Below are 24,918 nucleotides of genomic sequence, written 5' to 3'. Positions count from 1 at the left end.
AATCAATCACAAAGGGAGCAGACATAATGGATAAAGCATTGTCAATTTTGACAAATTGCAAAATTGTACATCCTTTGGTATGAAACATCACACTCATAACCTCCAGAATTGTTTGGTATTTGAGGTTTTATCTTTGAAAACTTATCAAAAAAATGAGACATGCCTGTAATCCCAGCAGTTTGGGATGCTGAGGCAAGACGATTGTAAGTTCAAAGACAGCTTCTGCAACTTAGTAAGACCTTGTTTCAAAATAAAAATTTTAAAAAAAAGTTCTGGGGATGTGGCTCAGTGGTTGAGCACCCCTGGGTTCAATCTCCAGTACCCCCCATCCCCCCTCAAACACACACACACACACACACACACACAGACTACTCAAAATCTTATTCTCATAGTTGCTACTTTGGATTCTAAACAACATCTGCACATTAAAGCCAGCTGGAAAATATTAAGAAAATATTTCTATAAGAAAGTCTGATTAAATTATCATGGAGCACACCTGATAATCCCAATTTTAACATGCATCCCAGTAATCAATTTTGTGATGAAGTATTTTTCCTTACAAGCGCAAAATAGGCTTCACTTGGTTTTCAACTGATGTAATATATTTGTTGAGCATTTATTTTTTTAGAAGCAGGGGATAGTACTGGGAATTAAATTCATTTGGGCTCTACAACTGGACTTCACCCTAAATCTCCTGGCTGGTCTTGAACTTAAGATCCTACTGCATCTGCCTCCAAAGTAGCTGGTATTACAAGCATGTGCTACCATGTCTGACTTGTTAAGAATTTCTCTATGTTTGATGAGATAGAATAGAAACTAGTAAGACAAAATTATTGATATCAAAAAGCTAGTAGGCTTAGGACATTCTGAAATGAATGATATAAATCTCAATTTTATATTTCATTATAGTGTGAGACCCTGACAAATTTGTTCAGCAATTCTGATCATTGGCAATTGAGCTACAAAGGGAAAAAGCAAATACCTCACCCCTAAGGCTGTTAAAAACAATGAATGAGAGAAAGTGTTCAATATGGAGTAACTAATATTATTATTATTGTATTGTGTTACCATAGTTATTCTAAATTTGATAAATTATACAGTATATATAATACTTCAATTTATATGCATATACATATAGTTTTATCTGCATAATTATTGTGCTTACACATGTGTACACAGGTTATTTTCACACAGAAACAAATATTCCAGAGTAAACAATAGATTTATCTGAAAACAATAACAGCTTAATAGTTTTGAGCCAGGTAAAATACAGAGAGCATTAGTGAGAATTGATGAGGGGAAATATGTTTATTTCTTTTGTTCCAATAGAATTAAAAATACCACTAAATTTTTTAGTGATAAACTCAAGCATTTATGTGCTTCTGCCACCTACTGTTAAGATTCTATAACTGCATTTTTGCTATATGACAGATTTTCAGCTTGGTACTTTGTTAGTCCTTTTGAAACAGATGATAAGTAGTGTTGGGATCTATGTATTTGAATGCATTTATTCCCCTACACTTTAGACTGTGTAATATATAATAGCTTTTGGATCAAACAGAACGGTTGATGGCTTCTTGCTGTTCATGAGGTTTGCCTTTCCTCATTGTTTCAAGGTATCTGCATATGAACATATGTGTACATATTGTCAAATCTCCATTTCAGCAAGGAACTGCTGCTCTACAAGGAAAAGGAATGTAGCCACCACATCTCTGTTTTCACTGTTACTATTCAAGTAGTGAAATTTTTTGTTAGTATTAATTACTCTTGTGATAGTAAATGTGACAATAAAAGGAAAGCCAAGAGATAAGAGATACAAGAAAGTATAGTTGACACTGGGAACATGATTAAAATGTGAGGGCTTTTTGGCAAGGTTTTGTATGATTTGATTTCTTCATACGAACATGGTCATATGATACAGAATAGGATTCCTCAACGTCAGCAGTATTGAAATATTGGAGGAAATATTTCTTTGTTAAGGATTTGCTGTGTGCTTTAGGATATTTTGTAGCATCCCTGGTCCTTATCCACTAGATGACAGTATAGCACACAAACCCCTTTCCTCCAGTTGTGAGAACTAAAAATGTCTCCAGAAATTGCTAAATGTCTCATGGGCTAAGAACCATGGCTACAAAAGCACACTACGGTAATTATGTATAAAAAATAACTCTTTGTATTTTTAATTAGTTTAAGGTTTGTAATGACTGGGGACAAATCTTGGGACGATGGCCAGTGAATTGCTGAGAAGTTCAATCAATCCATTCATTTCTTTGCTCATTCATGTAGTTGGGAGAGGCAGCATCAGTTATTAGTGGTCTGATTTTGAACCCCAGCAAATTCACTGATACAGCTGAATTCAGCAGATATTCTCAATATCTCTCATTCCTTGCCAATGCTCTAGAGGCAGGGAAATTCAAGAACTGACTTTTCCAGTTTTTTGTTGCAGCTGTGTGGTCGTAGGACTGTACTGGCCAACAAGCTCTGACGGCCCATCTGAAAGGAAGCCATGACAAGCACTACTCCTTTCCAAATTCTTCCTGCCTTAATCTCTGACATGATGCCTTCAGCTTGTAGTGCCCATCTTCTGAGCATGTAACTGAAGGTCAATCACGGCTGCTACACACTAAATTCTGTGATTAAATAACTCAACATCTCTAAGTTCTATGTTCTTTATGTCAAATGGAGAATAATTATTGTATGTTCTCTATAAAACTAGTGGGAAATTAAATGAGATTCTGTACTAAAAGTCCCTAGCATAGTGTTTGCCAATTTGCTCAATAATTATTGGTTATAATTTAGTGTATGGTTTTAATTCCTGCTGTATGCCAGGACTGTGATAGTGACAAGGGGAATAATGGTGGTTTAGCTGTTGCTTTTCCAAGTAAATTAGAATTATAATGGAAAATTTTTAATAAAGGTATATAAAATATTTCAATTACTATTTTGATAGAGGAAATTATGGGGTCACACTAAGCGGCCATTTTCATTGGTATTGACACTAACTTGATGCAGGTGATTTTAGGGAATCAGTAGTCAATAATTAATTAGCTGAAGCAAAAAGAGTTCATTTGTTGGTAGTATGATGTCCCCTAGATTTACATAAATATATGTAATTTTATTCTTTGAAATTAATTAGCAGAAAAGAAATATTTCTACCTCTGAATGCTGACAGACTTGTAAAATAAGAGGAACTTCAGAGTGAAGGTTCATTTTATAACACATTAATTATGCCAAAGTGTTTTTTCTAACTTGACATGATACATAGACACAGCACTCAGAGTTCATTCTGGAAGACCTTATAAAATGATGAAATATTTGGCAAGCCAGTTTTCTTTGTGCATCTTACTTTTCTCCTCTCTTAATTAGGTTACGCATATGCTTCCAACTCTTTCTACCTGACTTTACGTCAAAGAGGATGTCAGGATGCCCCCCCAACCGCCCCGCACATCTGTGGTGCATTCTGGGAAGGTGAAAATGTAAATCTGGTGAGAAATGAGATGAGGTCATAGAAATACTCTAAGAAATGCTCTATCAGGGACACAGCCCTTCACTCTATCATTCCTGTTTAGTTTGGACAACTTCAATCACTTCTACAATGGCCTTCTATATCTATTATTTTCCTTTCTATCAGTCACTATGATGAACCTAGAATCAATTGATTTTTTAATGTATAAGCATGCTATTTCTCACCTCTGAGTGTTTAAAAGGCATTGAATTAAATTTATTGACCAGAATTCTTCAAAGGCCCTACAAGGCTTCTGACTGGCTCACTGGGCTCTTTGAATGACTAGGTCCCCTCTGTTTTATTCACCACCATTGCATACACTTTTATACCATCTTCAGTGAAGAGCAACTCACACAAAAGTCTTATCATAACTCAATTCCAATGGCTGGAGAGCTTTTCTTTGCCTGCAGCTACTACCAACTTCCTTTGCTAAAATAACACATTTTTTTTTTTAAGGCTTAGCACAAAAAAGATTCATCATTCAGGCAGCCCTCTTGGACTTTAGTACATTGTCAGTTTTCCTTTGAACACATTTGGGTTGCATATAATTGTGTGCAATGGAAAGTCCTGCTGACTGTGGCTTCAATGATGCAGTAACTTGAAATTCATAGATCAGACATTGCTACCATTTATTCACTGACATATTGATCCATTAAGGGAGAAGGCTTTTCTATTGTCTCTTCCACCACCCTTAATGTGTTGTCCTTGTGTTCACATTTTCACATTTATGCTCACAAGATGAACACTGCAAGCTAGAAGCATCACATCTGAATTTAAGGCAAGAAGAAGACAGCAAGGAGTGGTGCCTGTCATGGCTTCCTTTGAAACTTCTCAGAGCTTGTTGGCCAGTACAGTCCTTATGGCCACCCAGAAAAATGCAGGGTATTCCTGTCCCTGAACCCAAGCCTCAGCAATTTTCATCTCTTTTATAGACACTATAAGAATGTTCAATCTACCCTATCTTGCCTCAAGCCTTGACTTTGCTATGGATGGTCTAAAGGATGCTTTATCTAATAGAAACCTAATCATGACAATCCTTTGCTTAAAGCTTGTCAGTGACCCTCATTAGCCGTGTGCATAAGGAGACATTTGAAGTCATCCTACATATACCACTATCTATTTCAGCAGTCTTGCCTCCTGACAAATCTCTCCCAGACCCTCACATTCTTGCTGTGTCAATAGTAAGTGACTCAATATGATGTATAGACTCTGCTGCTTTACATTTTTGTCCTCTACACATCTTTTCCTTGAGCCTGGGATTCCTTTCTGCCTTTTCTTTATCTATCAAAATTCGAATTATCTTTGAAACAGATCATTTCCTTCAAGAAACTCTCACAAGACCCCTGCCTCTCATGACTAGGCTGACGGTATTTCTGGAATGCTTGCGTAGAATCCTTTGCAAAACTTTATTATAGTGAGCATGACAAAGGTATATGGGAGATGTTAAAAATGATGTGTTAATCAAGAGAAATGTATAAGAAGAGAAAGTTAGTTTTTGTTTCAGAGAATTGAAGAAAACTGTAAACAAAGCAGCTTAAACATGGATTTCTGGGGAGAAATAAAAATACCAGGGAACATAGATAATGTCAAAACTTCTACAAAGTTGAAAAAATTCTAGTAGAAATAGCTGCTCTCAAAATCAAATGTATAGAAAAGGCAGATGGATTGGGCAAAATTAAATCTCTTTCCTGAAGACCTCATAGGGCATGTGAGAGACAGAGAGGAAAGGTGGTGGGTTTGAGATTTAAGAATGAGTAGTTGGTGCATAATGTGAAACTGTAGAGCACTAAAAAAGATAAGAGAGGGGAAAAGGCCTTCTTTAAATGGAAAATAGTCAGAGGAAGAGAAGTAAGCACATTAGGTGCTGATGTCATGCTTTAAAGTCCATGACCAGGAAGCTATAGATGGATGCACCTCTCAGCCTGCTGATCTCAGTGCCAAGGTCTTCCAGACTGACAATAACTTTTCAGAGCTACTAGGCCAAACATGGAATATCTACTTCCATAAAATAATATGCAACAATAATGTTCTTTATAAAAGGAGAAAACAATGATCTTAGATTAGGGAAACCACTAATGTGAATAACATGAATTACAAAAGTTTTGTTTTGATTTTGTTACATGAGCGGCCTAGCTACTAAGGGTCACAAATCACAAAGTAGCAGGAAAAAGCTTTGTGTAGCTTTAAAAGACATTAGAGCAAAGGAAAAGGACATTTAAGAAAGAACAGAATTGAAGTGAGTCCCACCATTGTTGGCTTTACTTCCCTAGACCTGCACTAAGATGAGGAGATGGCTTCATGCTGCCAGCAGTGGTGACATTTCTAGTAGCAAGTAGGGATGGATCTGCATATGAGGCCATAGAGTCGACAGACACATTACCAGAGGTTCAGCCAAATTCAAAGTAAATAATTAGGGAATATAAGATTTGTCAAAGATGAGTGACTTTTGGTGCTTCTTTTACACCCTTCTTTTAATGTAGAATGAAAGGGACTGGAAAGCATTATCAGAAAACCCAAAGATTCTTATCAACATAGAGATGGCTCCTGAAATATCTGAAGATATTTGTACAAACAGGAAGGAATCATTGCATGTAGTAGGTTGTTGGAGAGAGAAAAAGAAGCAGCCCAGTGAATACGTATTTGAGGATTTGCACCATGAATTTATTTATTTTTTTTTAAAGAGAGAGAGAGAGAGAGAGAGAGAGAGAGAGAGAGAGAGAGAGAGAGAGAGAGAGAGAAAGAAAATGTTTTAATATTTATTTATTTATTTTTTTAGTTTTCAGCAGACACAACATCTTTGTTTGCATGTGGTGCTGAGGATTGAACCCGGGCCGCACGCGAGCTACCGCTTGAGCCACATCCCCAGCCCGCACCATGAATTTAATCAAAAGAAAATACATATCATTTGAAAGAGGTGGAGTAAACAAAGAGAAAGTAGTTTCAGTGTGCTGGCCAGGCTCTAAATAGACAATAACAAAATCTCTCTAACAGTAGTTGAAACCTCTCTAACAGTAGTAGGGAATGGGAAATGAATGTATACGTATTTCTAACAGATGGGATAAATTTATATTTGTCTGGCTACCTATGTGTATAAAATATGTTCATACATACATGTACACACATAAAAGAATTAAGAAAATCATGGGGGAAATTATAGACATGACAGCATGGACATATAAAATAATGGAGATACAGAAATAGAAGATGAACTGGTAAAAAGTTTAGCACGAACTATGAAAGGAAAAGTTACTAGAATTTTTGAAGGCAAAAGTAAATTTAAGAGCAAAGAAAGTAAATAGGGGAGCTTTGGGAGTTTATGTCTGTAAATGGGGAGTTTCAGCAAACAATTTCTGGTGAAAATATCCTAGAGCATCAGTGGCTTGCACGAACAGTTCCTGTTTATCCTCCCTGAGGGGACCTCTGAGTGGTCCATGGGACAGCAGACTCCTTTATAAGTCAGCATGTGACCAGCCCTGAAGCAAGAGTGGGTGGTACGGTCAGTGGTGGATTCTTTAATTCTTTTGGAATTTAATCCATCTTTAAGAAGACTGAGCAATTTGGAGTGAGCTCCCAGTTTCACTTGTTCATATTGGAAAATGAACCGTGAGATTTTACAGGCTTGAATTCAAAATATGTCAAAACTATTTAAAAGATGTAGCAAATAGTATAGCTGTGCAGAGAATGAAAACAAAAGATTAAAAAATCACGTAGACAAAAGTGATTTAATATGCATAGATAAATGAGACTGGTTTATAATTTTCTTCTGTGCTCTGGTGAATTCTTCAAATAGCATGAGCTAGTTGCAGTGTGCATGCCTGGAATCCCAGTGGCTCAGGAGGCTGAAGCAGAAGGATTGCAAGTTTGAGGCTAGCCTCAGCAAATTTAGTGAGGCTATAAGCAACTGAGACCTTGTCGTAAGACACAAAGATAAATAAATAAAAGGGTTGGGGATGTTGCTCAGTGGTTAAATTACCCCTGGGCTTAATCCTTGGTACAAATAAATAAATAAAATAAATAGCTAGCATGAAAACTAATAATTAAATATTTTAACAAATTCACCAGTTACTGTTTTTCTGGGGTAAAAACTGACTAAAAACAGAGTTTATAGGAAGAAGAAAACATTTCATGTTAAGTGTGTGGAGCCAGTTAGGATGCAAGGAATGCTGTGGTCAAGCTCTGGAAAGTGTGGAGAGATAAGGGAAGAGCAAGAAGTCGTGATCTTGGAAAGAAGGTTTCTGGAAGAGAAATACTGAAGTGCATAGTTATTCCTAGTCAAATATGTCTTATGAAAAAGGGGAGGATAAAACAAGAAAAATCAATATAGATATCCAAGCTATGAATTGTCAAGTTTGTATTAGGGACTTTTCTGAGGATATGATGATGGTTTTGTTCAGTGATAGTAAAAATTGAAAGAAATAATGAGAAAATAATTTTTGAAAAGAAACTTTGTAAAATTTTGTAAGTATAAAAGTATTCTTGAAATGTTAATTTGAGATTAAGTGGATATGTTGTGGGTTAGCTCTGAATACTATTCCATTAGCTGCTGCTCCTCAAGTGAGTTAAAGAGGAGGCTATCACCATTGATTTGATAGTGTTTTCAGGTAAAATTACATTTTTATAAATTGAAGTGTCTGAGAGCCTGCCAGCTACTCTATAAAAGAAGAATAAGGTTTTCATAGTAATGAAGCAATTTTCTCAGTAAAATTTTTTTTTCCTAAGTGGAAGTTTTTTTAAATTCTAATTTTCTGGGTTTTTTTTGTTGTTGTTGTTGTTTTCTTAAGAATAAAAGGTAGGTATTTTAATTTTTTATAAATATATATATATATATATGTATTTAATAAAGTGATGCTATAAGACTTACCACAAAAGACAACAAACCTGTTTTACTTTTTCCTACCTCTTCCAAAATCTTTCCACTGAATTGTTTCCAGAGGTATTTGGGTTCTGCTGTTATAGTGTCTTTCATGTATTTATCTAAGTTTCTATACTATATAAGTCTGTCTACCTTAGTTTTTCAGTTTTAGACATTTTCTATGGTATAGTCATAAACTCAGAGTATCAGGAGCAGAAAGAGGATGACTTACCATCTTGGCTCTCCCTCACCCACCTCACATGCACACTTTCTGTCTTCCTCTCTACTGGAGATCATCACCCTTGCCACAGTGTTGGTCAATTCACGGTTCAATATTTACTTTATAATAAAACAGATATTGAAGGATATATTGATTACTTTGATTGATTACCATGATTACTTTGCCATTTTGAAACAGTTTTTTTCCTGGAAATTAATAATGTCTAATTTTGTTGTTGTAAGTATATCCTAAGTTATCCTAAGAAGACTTTACCAGATCTCCTTAGAGTATGGTAAAACCTATCATAATAATGTCACATTTAAATACCACTGTTAATTTATTGGTTTAATTTCTAGCCTCTCTACATGTCTTCCACTCCCTGGGTCAGTGTCACAGTGTCATGCTGAATCTTCTTTAGCTTGTTCTTCTGTGGAATCCCCTATTTTTTTGTATGAACAGTCTTTTGTGGACTATATATCAACGTGGCTACCTCAGAGCACTTGAAGAGCACAGTTGTAGGAAATACATCAGAAAATTATCAAAACTCTAGACCATGTAGGTACTATAGGCTTTTTTTTGAGGGGGGGATTCTGCAATTTAATCCCAGTGAAATGGGGAACCATGCAGGGTTTGGATGGACTTTCGGCAATAAGCGACATCTCTTTTAACAAGATTTTCTGGTTGCTTTGTTAAGAACATACTGAGGAACAAGTATTTGAAGACTAATTTGAAAGTTATCATGATAATCCATGTAAGATGAGGGAACTTTGGAATCTGGAGGTTGCAGTGGAGATAAGAACAGATGGGATTCTAGATGTATTTTTCCTCTTGACAGTCGACTGTGAAAAACTTTCAAACATACAAATTTAATACCCATACAAATATCATCTGGGTTCTGCAATGAACATTTTGCTGTATTTGCTTTATCTTACATCTCTCCATCTCTCCATCCTAAGCCCATGTCTGGAATATCTTTTTCAGGTTTTGCAAATATAAACCGTTATTCTCCTGCCATGATGATGCCGTCACTGGCAGAGTGAGAAGGTCTGTGGCACAATAAATCAGTAGATGGGCATAACAATTCTAGGGCTAGACAGTCCTTATGCTGATTTTTATCCTATTTTTTTTTCTTTAGCTGCATTTCTTTCTTCGTCTGATGTAGGGAACTGGTGATTCTAAAATCTAAATTTTCTCAGGTTTCCAGGCATGATTTGGCTGGCTTATTTTGAAACAATTGCATTTTAGGCTTTTTGCTCCACCTCTCTCAACTCTATCCATCACAATTCATTTGTTTTCTCGCTTCCAAAAAAATGTGTTGATCCATTCTCTCAATTTTTCTTTGTTCTGTGTCTTTATGGCATTTTATCCCCTGCCTTTCATGTGGGTCTTTGGAAGGAAGGACACTCATTGCTCAAATATTTTGTCAGTATTAAGAGTTGAAATATCTAATTTTTCATTTCCATTGATCTATCAATATAAAAAATACATTGAAATCAGTGGCAAAGTAGTAGTTTGGGGGAATATCTGGGTCACATACTGTTGTTACCATTCAGGACCCAGGAGAACATTGTTGTGCATCACCACCATGAAATGTTAACCTTTGACTCTTCCATTGTTTGTTCTGGTCTGTTGGATTTTGTGCAGGGATTAGAAAAGACAACAGAGTTCAGATTGAACCAAAAAAAATATGACCATGCTTGCTTATTTGAGGGGATGGTCCCTGCACCTCAATCTCAGTTCTTCTTCTTTAATAGACTTTATATTTTTGCTGTGGATGAATTTTTGTTTCACTCCAGTATAGATGGGCTACATATCCTTCCTGAAGACAGCTCTATCTTCCAGCACTAGCTCCTGCTGTTGCCATGAGGTACACAATGATTTTTACCCCTTTGTTTTCACTTTGCTGACTGTCCTATAAAATATTTATTATGATTTTTGTCTCTCCTTCTGAAACTGTGCCATACAGAGGTAATTAGATTGCAGTTAAGCTTTCTTAATTTCATTTGGTGCAGAGCTGGGAAAATGGAGACCTTACATAACAAGCAGATGAGAACTGACAGGAGGTGGCATTAAGTGCTCCTACATATATTTCTAAGCAATTGCAAATGGAACTTCCTGCCAGTCCACCATTACATTGTCATCTGTTTGGTATTCTTCTCATGTTTGCTTCCAGAAAGAAGATACTGGAGTAATTTGTCCCCATAATGAGTCTTAGAAGTTAACTTTCTCTCCCAGAGGGAGATGACCAGGCCAGGATCCCCCCGCCCCATCACCCCCCCACCTATCCCCCACCTACCTTTTTTCTTTCTTTCCTTCTTTCTGTTTTAATCTCCAGATCCAATAGTCAAAATATTTCTGACTTAAGGCCCTATTCAGGTTGGGGAATTGACTCAGTATTTATGGTACTATAGTAATTCACCATTCAAAGGTCCACTTGGGAATGATATCCTCCCAATGTCTGATTTACTATTTAAGACAGTGAATCACACAACTGTGCATCAGAATAAGTAGAAGCCCTTGAGCCATACACTTCATCTCTCTGAGGATCCAGTTCTCCATCTAGATAATGGAAACAATAATGCTATGTTTTCAAACTACTGAGTAATTGTGATTACAAAACAAGATAAAATAAGAAGTACTTTTCAGATTGTCAAGGCCTTTATATGGTTCCATTTTGCAATGCAGGGCCCAGAAAAAGCTTCCTGGGTGCACCTAACTTTCAACAGTTTTCTATGAGTAAAATAATGAGGTTCAAACTCAAGCCAAATATTTTAATCATGTATTAAGTCACTGTTTTTGTTCTGGGCTTGGGATATAATCACAGTTGGGCAATATGATCAGTGGAGACATCATAAGATGTCTTCCTAAAATCAAGAGGTATTGCCCAGGAGAAGAGTCCAGATAATATTTAGGAGAATGTAAACCCTTGGCAAAGCCCCCTTAAGGTGTACATTTCATGGTAATGAGCATTTTCTTTGAATTCTGAGAGGAGAGACTTGGGGTCAAATATAAACTTTGCTGCTTTCTAGCTTAGATAACTTTGGGCAGTTAACCTCACTAGGCTGTTTTCTCACATGCAAATGTGGACAATAATGTAAACCACTCAGAGTTGCTCTAAGGATTAAATGAGATGCAGTCTGTAAGAATTCTGTCATAATCAGGAATAGCAGGAGTGGCAGAACCACATCAATGTTGTTATTTATAAACAGAATAAAAATATCAGGCTACTATTGAGAGTTCTAAGAATTGTTGCTCCATGTTTACACATATTCATATCTTTGTCCTGGCAAATCTAGGATTTATGAATTACTGGAGCCATATCTCTTAAAAAACTGAGGTACAAAGAAAGTAAATATTATATTTATACAACAAGCTAGAGGTAGCTAACACTAATTCTAAAGATTAAACTAGTGTTCTCATTACTGCCATGCTGTTCATCTTTCTGAAGTTTTATTGAAGAAAAGGGGATAGTAAACTAATGTACTGTTTACTGTTAGGAGTTTAAATGAGATAATAAACATGAAAAATATATGTAAACAATAAAGTGCTAATTATAGAAATTTGAACTTAATTAACCATTTGTAATCTCACATAGCTAGAGGTTGAAATGAACCTCTGGCAAGGAAGCCTACAAATGTTTGCCTTGTTAACAGGTGATCTTATCACTTATCTGGAAATACTGGTTTCAAGCTTTCAACATGGAAACTCTCCATGAACACCTGCGCTCTCATTCCTCCATGTGTCAGGTACCTTAGGCAAATAGCTGAATTCCCCATTGCCTGATTTTGAGCATCTGCCATTTCACAATATTATTAGGCAATGACAGCGTGTGTTGTTCTATAAATTAATTTAACACTCTTCCTCTGGAGAGCAGATGACTGCATTCTAAAAACAATATTTTTGCTCAAGTTATGATGGCTTGTAAAAACACACAGTGAATGGAGCTGGTAAGGAGGTGTTAGAAGCATATGATATCCCAAGGGGCTGAGCTGAGCTAAATTTAGGTGGGCTGTTGTCTCCTCTAGGCAGCCAATGTTGAATATGGTTGCCTCATTGCAGTGGAGAGCAGGAAAGAGACTGGGCAGAAATATGTGCCTCTGTGGTCCATTGAGTGGAGAAAGGCTTAAGGAGAGCAAGTGCTTGCTGAGTGACCCCCAACACTTAAGTACTCAGAGGCAGAAAAGGGGGTGTGAAAATTTAATGAAGCAATTTATTCCTCCTATAACCAATTTTTCTAAAAAAAATGCATTCCTTTTATAAAAAAGGATTTGTGAAGGAAGATCATGAAGAAAAGGCACTTGATTAACTCTGCATTGTGTTATGATTTTTAAAAATTTCTCATTCTTTCTTCACTTTCTTCTTTTTGTCTCTTCATTCACCATATAAATCTCCCCTTTCCCCTATGGTTCCTGTTATCACTTTGTTCTCTATTTCTCTCAAAGAAATTCTCCAAATACAGATTGATGTGGATTGCCATTCACATGTGATTTATTTAGAGCTCTTCTTTCTAAATTAGCACAGAAATCATTTCACCCTCCCCTATCTTTTCTCTCTTTTTTAAAAATTAAAGTATATATAATATTGTTTACTTTAAACATTATGTTGTGCAAAAAATATTTACAACTTAACTGAGAATCTTTAACCTTTTTTGGTTCTTTTTAGTTACAAATAGCATTTGGAATCATTTTGACATAGTTACAAAATCATGGGAATATAATTTTCTCTATGTCAGTCCACAACACTTCCCCTTTTCCTCTTCTCCTCTCTCCCCATTGGTCCCTTCCCTGTACTCTACTGATCTTTCTGCTATTAACTATCTTCTCTCTTTCCATTAACAATACGAAAGATTGCAAACAGGCATTGAAGATTGGATGTAGATGTAGTAGGTATTAATTTTGTTTGTGCATTTAATAAGAATTTATACATTTGACATTCATTTAAAAAGCATTCAGTAAGCATTGCATACTTGATACTTGTGCAAGGACCCCTAGGTTATAAAATTAGCAAGGAACTAAAATTGCCTGGCACTCAACAAATATTCATTGAATGACCAAAAGAAGTGATTCTCTTTAATTCACCTGGTCAATGTGCAACACGTATCTGCATGTAGAAAGACATGAAACTTTGTGGTAATTCTGAGTTCGGAATATCTGTGGGGTGGGTTATTGGAGAGTGATATTGTCTCTGAGTCCCAAAGACAAGTAGGACCCAGAAGAACTGAAACTTTGACTGTACAACCTGTACAGTCAGATATAGTAACTCTGACATAGTAAGAGAAAAAAAAATGTGGTAAAGGAAAGCCAGACGTGGTGGTGCATACCTGTAATTGTAAGGAAAAATAATAAGGGAGACACAGAGACAAGGTGCAGAGGCATGAAAGAAAGATGGAAGAATGGCAGAGAGGCCAAGCTGCCAAGCTTTATTTATATCAATAGGTTACATTAGGTCATTAGTATTAGTACATTATTGTTTAGAGTAACAGTAAGATTACTTAGTTTGTAGTTACATTCACAGTTACAATATGCAATGTCAGGAGCTTTGTTCAGCTCTTAAGAAAATCCATTGTATAAAGTTACTATTTATAACAGATTTAGTTTCAATGAAACATTGTGGTTTTCTAACAAGAGAGTTCCTATATTCCCAGGAGCTATGTGCCTGAGATGAAGGTCTAAGTTGATAAGACTAACCCAACACAGATCTTCCTCATGAAAGATATGGCAACAGCAGCCACGTATCCCTTGTCTTTGCACAGAAACTTCTTAGCAGCCAGGCATTCTGTGCCTTTGCCCAGAAACTTCTTAGTCACCAGAATAGTCACAAGAAGTGTTATCAGAGACCCCAATCCCAAACACAGAGCCCCTACATGTAATCCCAGTGACTTGGGAGGCTGAGGCAGGGGGGTCGCTAATTCAACAACTGTCTCAGCAATTTAATGAGACCCTAAGCCACTTAGTGAGAACCCTATCTCAAAATAAAATATAAAAAGGTATTAGGATAAAAATAAAAAAAGCTCAGTGGTGAATTGACATTGGGCTTAAGGAAAATGTGTTAAAGTAAAAATGGTAGCTGGACTATAAAGTTCTTTGTGTGCCAGATTAATCATTCTTATGGCAAAGGGGGTAGCTGACAGAGATAAAAAAGGGGATTCTAGAATTGCTAGAAAAATGTCCAAGTTATATATATTTCTGCCTAGCCAGGGGCTACTGGTTCTGCCTCTCTACCACCACTGCTTTCCCAGAATCCCAGAATCTTTGCCTCACTGCTTGTTTGTTGTTCCAGTGAGAATTTAATGAATCATAGTGCTCCGGGAGGCTGAAAATGTCTGAGAAATACTGTAGACAATGGAGAAACCATGTGTAGGTTTTTAAGGTTTTTAAGTAAGGTAGTATAACCAGATTCTCATTCTAGAAACATCACTTATTGTAGCCCTAGAGGGTGGATTAGATTAGTGCAGTGTGAGTCTGTGAGCATCCTGCTGAAAAGCTTCCAGGGGGTCTGGTCATGTTTACAACCTTGGAAGTTTCCATAACATTGGTGTTCAGAGCATGCAACAGATATTCTCTCCACCCTTGATTTTTAAAGCCACCAACACAAGATTAGTGTCAGAACGAAATGGATTTGTCAAGTGTTATCCTGAGAGGGTGATGATACCTGAAACCTCTCACAGGAAATTATGGTTTGGGACAGACATGCACATTTAGGCAGATCTCTGCTGGGGGGTTAATTAAATAAAGCTTTGAAATATGAAATTCTGCTCACACAAAAGATACACTCTGTTAGGTGTTGTTTACTTCTGTGGTTGGTGTGTTTGCTTGTTTGTTATAAAGCTAAGCTGTACATAGAACGGGTCACCTTAAAGCAAGGACATTACCAATGAATCCATAATACTTTTTCAACTCTCTTATGAGATTTTTCCTTTCATTTAGTAAAGCCTATAATTTTCTGTGATCTATGTATATATAGGCTTTTCCCTCTTAATGAAAAGTGAGATGATATATTTCAGCTTCTAAACACTAATTAATGTCTCTAAGAACAAGAAAAAGACATTCTACTTCTCACTTAGGCTCTAAATACCTGCACATAATGTGATTCCAGTCTGCCTCTCCAAGCTACATAATTAGAAAGAAAAAATGTCTCCCTTCTGAAATCTTGTTACCACATGTCGTTAGAGCTGAGCACTGGGCCCCTTGATACAGCAGTAACCTCCAAGGATTTGCAGGAAGCTGCTGATTGATCATTTTTACAACCTTGGACGTTTCCATTATGTTCTAAGTTTACATGTGAGAATTAACTTATTTCCTTTCAACCCATTTTTTCCCCTTTAGAATAGATATCTGGATGAGCTACAGCATTTAGTTGGCTATGAGATTGTCTGTTATCTGATAAATTTAGGAAAATCAGATTAAAAAGTGGTGCTAGAAAAGCAGGCATTAGGGACACACACTGTAGTCTGATAATTCAGTGAACAGAGATAGTGACTCATCTGACATGCCATAAACCATGGCTGGGTCAATAGATGAGTGATTTACCCACTCTGAAATAATGGATTGATTTTTCAGAATAATAATTCTGGGAATGATATAGGTTTTTTGGTAGCAAAGCTGTGTTCTACACTGGGAATAAAGGAAATGAGATTTCTGGCCTGGCTTTGGTGAACACCTGCCTGTCCCCCTCTCTGCCTGTTTGGACATCTGTGAAGGCAGAGCACTGCCAGTGACCTCAGTGTTTTTTATTCTCTTTTTCTCTATAGATCTTTGTTTCCTTTTGTCCTCTTTGTTTCTGGCACATAGTCAGTGCTCTTATTGCATCACTGTACATCATCTAAGGAATATGGATGGTCCCCTGTACTGCCATGCAGGAAGAGGCCTCCTAAGAAAGCAAGACTTTCCTAAGCATTTTATTTTGACCTTGATAAAAATGAAAGTATTTTGTCCATTCCTGAGAGAAATTACTTAAAAACAAAAACACATCTTTAAGGTATAGCAATTCTTTTCTTGTTTGTTTGTTTTTTAATGGTTCTTTTTAGTTATATATGACAGTGGAATCCATTTTGATAGAACTATGCAAATATGGAATATATCTTATTCTAATTAGGCCCCCATTCTTGGGAATGTACATGATGGTTGGGATTCACTGTGCTGTATGCATGTACATATATAGGAAAATTATATCAGATTCATTCCACTGTTTTTCCTTTTCCTATCCTCCTGCCCTTTCCTTCATTCCCCTTTGGCAAATCTACTGAACTTCTATTCTTTCCTCCCCAACTTATTGTGGATTAGTGTCCACATATCAGCAAAAATATTCGACCTTTGTGTTTTGATGATGGATTTTGGGCACAGAATGTGTGTCACCCAGAGATGTGAAAAGAGAAAATGTGTGCAGTGTTTGCAATGGCTCAGACATGGTTATAGAACTTCAAGAAGGCCATTGGGAGAAACAGCGAGTTTTTGTTACTGTCTTCTGTTTTTCCATTCAGCATTGCAAGTATTCCCTAAACCATTAATGGATCCCTTCAGTTAGGACAGAGCCACAGTGAAGAATGAGGCAGATTGTGAAAATGGTAAAGGCCGGTAGGAGCTAATGCGCAAAAACTACCGCTTTGTACCATTCACTGAAGGAGGATATGTGTAGTAACTCTAACCTGTTTTTCTTAAGAACTGATGCAGCAAATAATGACCAAAGATTACAGGCTCAATACATACTCAGTGGACATGGCATTGATGTGATGCTTCCTATCAAAAGGGACTACTTTTTGGAATAAAGAATATAAAAATTTTCAACATTATGAAGCATTAATTTAAAGGAGCAATAAGATGTAGACAGAGCATCAAAGCCTGGTCCTGATGATGCTAACAGGTGACTGGGGGTGATGGCACTCCATCCTGTTACCTACACTTGACACATGTTTATTGCTGAGGTAAACCTGGGCCATGGAATGTTAACCTTCTGAAATTAAATTCAATATTTAGAGTTTATTATGATATAACTCTATAATAATCACTTAACATGAGCACAGTTAGTCTGCTCCATCTACTTACTGCTATTTCTGATATTAGTGAGAGCTTGTCTGTGCTAAATTATCACTGGTAAGTAACTTTAAATGTGTGGGAATGCAAATATAGGGTCTTTGCAGAATAAGTAGGTATTGTTAAGAGAAAAGGACTCTGGTCCCAGTTCTGCCCACTGGTTGAATTGTGTGGTCTTACACAAGTAGCCTAACTTCTAAGATGATGTTTTCCTGACTATGAAATTAGAGTAATACTGACAGCAACACCATGGAACAGGCAAAGAACAGACAATGAAAGTGTAGCGGGAAGGTTGTGTTATGTGATGACAGTGTTGACCCTGTCCTGAGTTTATACATGTGAGATTCCAAAAGTAAGAAATATGTTGTTCTGGTTTTCATCGAGCACACACATTATAAACAGGCACACATAACTCAGTAATTGCAATGTAGGAGGATGATGGTAACAGTGAAATAATATGAATAGTTCAACAAAGAAAGAGTTACTTATCTGATGAGGGCGATGGTCATGGGAGATTATTTAAGGGGAAGGTGTTTGAATCAGAGAATGTTGGTAGTCCTGGTTAGTGGGGAAAGCCGAGCAGAAATTACATTTCATTCTTTGGAGCCAGCATGCAAAAGCATGAAAAAAAGGAATGTGTTATCTGGAATATAGAACTAAAAGAATTCATGGGTCCCAGGAAACAGGAAGACATATAAGGTAGACATGGTGGCATGAAGAATAATAAATGCAGATAAAGAAACTTGAATCTCTGCCTACAGGAGAGAGGAAACTCATGAAGGTGTTTAGGCAGGAGATGATCAAGTCAAACTTGCATTTTAGAAAAATCTCTTTGGAGACAGTTTACTAAATGGATCAGCAGGGGTAATGTTAGAGTCAGAAACAACTTTATAGTAGCCAAGGGAAAAGACGAGGCATTGTAGGAAATATCAGCAACAGGAACAAAGACCTTGCAAAACATTTAGGGATAAATGAATGTTTGATGTCTATGTAGCTATAGAAGAAACTTGTGTCACCATCCCTATTAGGAAAGGTCTGGGGGGCTTTCTGGTAAAGGACAGTAGCCTGCTGTGCTTGTATACTCTGATGCTCAGGTAGAGACAGGGCAAGGGTTGTAGTTTGGAGGTCAAGGTAGAGGTGAGTTTGCAAATGAAGAGTGGTTAGAATGAAAAAAGCAGTAAAGAAAGGACAGAATCATTCCAAATGCTTTTGTAACAGCAAAACCTGAAAAGGTAAAATAAATGTAACCTATAGAGGAGGTGGAGAAAGAAACCCGATATCTGTATTTGTTATACAGCAAAGAGTCTTGTCATTGGTAGACAAAGAGTAGAAAGTTTCAAGAGAGATGTTGTGAAATGTCATGAGATGTTTTACTTGACAGATTAATCAAGAAAGATAAGTATTAGGGCCACACATTAGATTTGAGGCATCTGGAAGCTAGATTCTTTTCCTATATCCAGTCATTAAGAAGTAAGGGGTAAAGGCAATGTGCACTGTGTTTTGTACAGTAACTAGGAAGTTAGATGTCAATGTACCATGCTCATATTTTACTATCAAGAAGCTCGAATGTAAGGAGAAGGTCCAATAGTGAGAGTGTCATTATGAAGGGAATTGAATTTGGTGGAGGACTGAGAAAGGCAAGGAAAAGGATAAATATAGATTCAGATAAATGAGCTGATAGAGAAGGCTGAAAGAAGAAACATGTCTTGATCTAGGTGAATTTATCAGTAAACCAACAAGAGTGGGGATGGGTAGAATGTTTGAGAAAGAAAGAATAAGAAACGGAGCTGGATAAAAAACAAAACAAAACAAAACAAACAAACAAACAAACAAACCCAAATAAAAGAACCAGATCTAAAATGTCACTAATCCCTAAAATGGATTGAGTTTTTGGAGCAAATCTACAATCTCCATTTTAAACCAGCTGAGGGAGCCCTTCTGCTGGAACTCACTGTAGCAAAAATGTCAAAATGAAAGGGAGGACAGAATTAAGTGTAATGTTTTTAGAGGTGCACATGATTTTAGGTTAAAGAGTAGGAAATGGGGTGGGTGTTGGATTTTTTTTTTTTTAAAGACTGAACACATACTAAAAAGGGGCATGCAATTTAAATCTCTATAATCAGAGATATCAAATCTCTGTGAGCTTTTTATCTTAATCCTGTCCTAGAAGCTTTTTGACAACTGGCTTTCTTAGCAAATTACAGGCTATTGATTAACAAGGTCCAACTGAGCCTGGAGTGACAGACAAGTTCGGTTTCTCATATAACCAAAGACAGGGTCATGTATCTCTCCAAGGGTTAAGATGTCTAAGTTTTACTATGGAAATTAACAATATCACCCTGAACTCCTTCCAACTCCCAGGAGTAGCCAAAATGAGGCATAAGGGAAGATAATGGATTCTGTAACTGCTCCTCTTCAATACCGAATCAATATTGAAAATACAGAAAATCCATTTTGTTTTTTAAGTAGTATGAACAAATATTTGTGTGCATGGATTGCAGTGGCATAGGCCCTTGATAAATGCTTCATCAGAAGAGCACTCAGAGCTGGGCGTGGTGGCACACACCTGTAATCCCAGCTGCTGCTCTGGAGGCTGAGGGACAAGGATAGCAAGTTCAAAACCAGCCTTAGCAACTTCTTGAGGCTCTGTCTCAAAATAAAAAAATTGAAAAAGGGCTGAGAGTATGGCTCAGGGGTTAAATGCTCCTTGGTACCAAAAAAAGAAAAAGAAAAAAAAAAGCACTCAGTGAAAGGTGTGTTAATGTATGTAATTCTTTTTTTTTTTTTTTTTTGGTTGGTTTGTGAGGACCCAAGCTTCAGAGTTAAGAGGAAAGACCAGGAGAAAAATAAAAACCTGTCTTTGAAAATTTGTGAAAACGAAATATAATATTGAGACCGAATGAAAATTTTCCCGAGAAAGAAACCTGATATCTGATTTTAGTATTAACAATGTCCCAATTCTTGAGGTCTTGAATGAAGCAGTATGCAAGTAGACCACATAAAAATGTTTTACAGCAAATTGTATCTTTTTCTAAAAGGAAAGAATCTAATTTTGTGGTAAAATTTTTTAAAGGTAGGTATAAATTGTGTTGTTTGTTCATTGTTTCAAAATTTGGGAGTGGGAGGATGGCCAGTCTATACCTTTGGAGAAAAATACCTCTGCAGTGATTATGTACAAAACAATCAAAAGGAGACTATCACAGGAAACGCTGATTTTTCATAATGAGTAAACAAACCAACCAACCCTTTCCCTCACTTCCCCCTCAAACACAGTCATTCCATCGACAAAGCTTTTAGAGCTCGGGAGAAATGTATGCTTCCTCGAAATGTGGTTCTCATTAAAAGCACTTTCACAGGATGAAGTTAGACGTAAGAAGTCTGAAGTCACTCAGAAATACAGTCATGTCCATTACCCTCCAATTACCAAGGAAGAAAAGTGAACTTAGAAATGTTATAAGAGTGTTTTCTGCTAATCCTCAGCTATGATTCTGGTAAGAATGTTGGCCTGACATCTACAACTGCCATAGGAAGGATGTGGAAGAGGAGGTGGGCAGAAATTTAATTCCTATGTTGTTGATATTTGATATGACTCTGGGATTCACTTTTCAGGGTCCTGCAAATTCACTGAAGAATACGCAAGCACAATATGTGCCTAAATGATCAGTATAATCCATGTTGAAAAGTATGTGGGTCACTCCCAGAGTTAATTATTTAAAAACTGTTCTGACTGGTGGATCTTTCTGGTTTGTGAGTCTGTTCACAGTCAAGTCAATTGGGCATATTGCCACAGGCATTGAATGGAGAATGTTTAGAGGCAAATCTTGGATGCAATTAGCAGGGCTGGGAAGTGGCAGAAATTCAGTAATGGATAAAGTGGCTCTTTGGGACAGTGGGAGAAAGGGTCAAAGTGCTGTTTTGAAATAGTCTTTGCAATTTTTGTCCCAGTGTCTAAGTTTTGAAGTAGGCAACAGAGACAAAGAAACTTGTAGGTTCGGGAATATACTGATCAAGTTTTAAAAGCCTTGATGGATTATATATTTTTTAGTTGGAACTGCTCTTGTGAAAGCTCTAGATTGGAGTAAGGAAATCTGGATCCTAAGCAAATCATGTAAAAGATAAGATCTTTAGCGTCTTCATCTGTAAAACAAAACCAGGGTACCAGAGGCTAGCCAGGAGAGGCAATGTATTGCAAGTTAAATCCTGATTTATAAAACCTACTTTATATTGGAGGGATTCTTCTTGACATACTATTGAATGGGCAGTTACAGGCTAAAATAAATTTAAAGAATTCAATTTAGAAGATGTTTTCTAATCTAATCTTATAATAACTATACATGAGAATAGCCTATAGAATTTTACTCAATTTAATTATTAAGGTTTTTTATTCCTATCCATCATACTTTAATAGTTTGCATATTATTTAATTTTTAAAACTGCTTCAGGTCAACCACATGAATCAGGATTTTTACAGTGAGGCTATAGACAGATATATAAGATTTCATAAAAATCCTAAACACATGTGCAAAATTTTGTAGACCCAGACAGAGAAAGGGTGTCCAAGACTTGATTCACTTTCTCAAAAGCTAAATTAAAGTGGTATGAGCACAAGTCATCTCATTCTGGATGGGAGACAGTAAAGTCCAGGTGTTAAGCTGACATATAAAGGAACTCAAAGAGACCATGTGTATTCCACAATGACCCTGAAATCCCATGACCCTCCCCTTCCTGATGCTGCACTGCCTGTGTGTGTCCATAATATTGCAGTAGGAGGGTGATTACAAAACATTTCTTATTAGATTTTGATATTTGAAGAAACCACTGTCAATTTTTTTGGTTTTCCATGCCAAGTCTCCACAACTCTCACATTTTTATTAGAATAAATCATGTTATTCGTCCCTTTGTCCCTTTTTAAATCTACAGCTGGGTCTGGAGGTAAGTTGTATTTTGTTTTTGTTTTTGTCTTTTTAAGATGAATTCTGCAGTGATAAGGAAGAAAAGCCCAAAGAAAATCATAAATGTTTAATTATTCAAACACACCTTTCCTTGAAGGGCTCAAACAATGACTAGGGAATCATACAATTTCTGTGCATGCATTTTTAGTTCTGTTTTATATCAAGTGTTTGTGTAGTCACATTGTCATTCAACAGCAGACATTTTCATGGTCTTTCAAATTCTGGTTGAGCAGGAAATAACCCAGTGGGAAGAACGGAGCACTAATTTGAGGAAATAGACAGCAGCCAGAGGCAGTGGTGAGAGCTATGATGGACTATCGGTAGCCAGAAAATCAAAGAAGTATACATAGATGCTGGTTCCCCTAGGCAAAGCTGGATGCCAGGGATCTTTATCCAAGAGCCCCTGGCATGGAAAACACAAAGCTTCTTTCATAAACTGTATGCTAACTCAGGCTCTGTGCAATAAGCAGAAAAACAATGGGGCATGAAATGCAAGACAAACAGAAGTACTAATTCCACTAGAACTGAAAGTTGATTCTAGACACTGTAAGAATTCTTGGAATTTAACACTTTTGCTCTTTTGTTTTTTTCATTACAGATGCTGCACAACAAACATGTCATGGTTCGTGTGGGAGGAGGATGGGAGACTTTTGCAGGGTATTTGTTGAAACATGACCCCTGCCGAATGCTGCAGATCTCCCGTGTGGATGGCAAGACATCCCCCATCCAGAGTAAATCTCCAACTCTTAAGGACATGAATCCTGATAATTACTTGGTGGTCTCTGCCAACTATAAGGCTAAGAAGGAGATTAAATGAAACTAATTGGTTATGACAAGGGGACTCTCAGAATGGCCTATATCCACTTCTCCAGTGTAGTCAGTTTAGTTCACATGCTCTGAAAACTACTTTGGAAAAAGGCGTAATAGAAAGAAAAAAAAATGTCATCATAATGCAAAATGTTCAAAGAGTAGCACTATTTATTTTCAATGCTTCTGTAGAAAATGACCTATTCAAAGAAATTCTAAATTCAGATTTCAATTAGGTGACTTATAGACAAATTATTATTTGTCAATACGTGAGTATAATATTTAGAACACAATATTAGGAACACAATTCTAGCTATAGATGCTCAAGATAAAACTTTCAGGAGAAATTATTTAGGATTTGCAGATAAGTCAACAGAAAGTGCCTGCTGTATGTTATGAGTAAAAGCACCCCAGACATTTTTATAATTGCAGAATTTTTAAGCTATTTTTTACAAAATAACAATTTGTGATAATGTGCTACTAAAAAATATCCAATGACACTATAAGTTCAGAGGACTCAGAACAGTAATACTTTACTAGAAAGCCAAGTCAGAAAAGTTTACATTCACTTGGAAGATTGCCTTAAAGTTGATCTCTTATTTTTGACCAAATATCTGGGGTACTTTTGGAAGTCTTCAAGACACCCCCTTAGCGAATAGTTTATGATTTCACACACACGTAAGCATACGTCTGTGTTTAGCATGACTTAGTGTAACACACACACAAGCTGACATACATTTATATTTTGATGAGTGAATTGTACGAATATTCGTTACTTCATGTTATTTTAAAGCATTTTCTTAATTAAACTATATCTAAATCCTACATAGCTATGCTGTCTAGTAAATTCACTGTAGCTAATGATATTACAGACTTATGTATACCCTCATATACCTGGACAGGGCTGTTTTGTACCAATAAACAGCAAAGTATTATCCTCACTGATTGAAAAAATTAAAACATAAATTTTTAAAATGCTACTTGTTTCTCTATCAATGCTTCAATCTGAAATAAAGTTCATCTTCAAATGGTTTATTTTCCTGAGAGTTTTTAGGAGAGTCAAATAATCTCACTTATCCTTCTTTCTTCACATCTTTCCTTGATCATAGGTTGGAAAGTTTAACTTTTAAGGACCTGGATGAGTAAAGTCCACCTGGATAAGCCTCCAAAAAGGTCATTAACTTGATCACATTTACAAAATCTCCTTTGGTAAAGAAAATTATATATTTATGCATCCTTAGAATTAGGGCAGAAACATATTTGGGGGAAGAGGAGGATTATTAGTCCTATACCACATCTAAAATTATCTTTTACATATTGTTAAGAAAATGGTTATAGCATGGGGTCCAGCTCCTAACTAATCAGTACTGAAAAGGGATGTGGGGAGATGAGACTGTGTTTAGAAGGAAATGAAGAAATGTAAATGGCTCTTGCTGACTCCTGAGTGAAGACTGGCCAGGCAGTGGACTTAACTGTGCTAGTATCACCTTATTCTCTGCTAGAAGTAAGATCCAGGAGAGTGTGATGGAGAAGATGAGTCCTATCCATGTAAA

General features: G+C 36.6%; 1 protein-coding gene across 4 annotated transcripts in view; it reads left to right on the top strand.

Moving 5' to 3' along the window:
• The window catches only part of Gas2 (growth arrest specific 2), a 122,532-nt gene extending 98,132 nt beyond the window's left edge, over positions 1 to 24,400 (top strand). For all 4 annotated transcript variants that reach the window (XM_005335965.4, XM_078046338.1, XM_078046337.1 and 1 more), the window contains one exon: positions 23,157 to 24,400. In XM_005335965.4, the coding sequence (XP_005336022.1) occupies positions 23,157 to 23,375 (219 nt within the window). In that variant the 3' untranslated portion in view covers positions 23,376 to 24,400. The remainder of the gene's footprint in view (positions 1 to 23,156) is intronic.
• Positions 24,401 to 24,918: the final 518 nt, after the last annotated feature.

This window comes from Ictidomys tridecemlineatus, chromosome 4 (genome assembly GCF_052094955.1).
Source record: "Ictidomys tridecemlineatus isolate mIctTri1 chromosome 4, mIctTri1.hap1, whole genome shotgun sequence".
NCBI lineage: Eukaryota > Metazoa > Chordata > Mammalia > Rodentia > Sciuridae > Ictidomys > Ictidomys tridecemlineatus.
The sequence above is the reverse complement of the archived record's forward strand: the minus strand, read 5'-3'. Positions and strand labels throughout refer to the sequence as shown.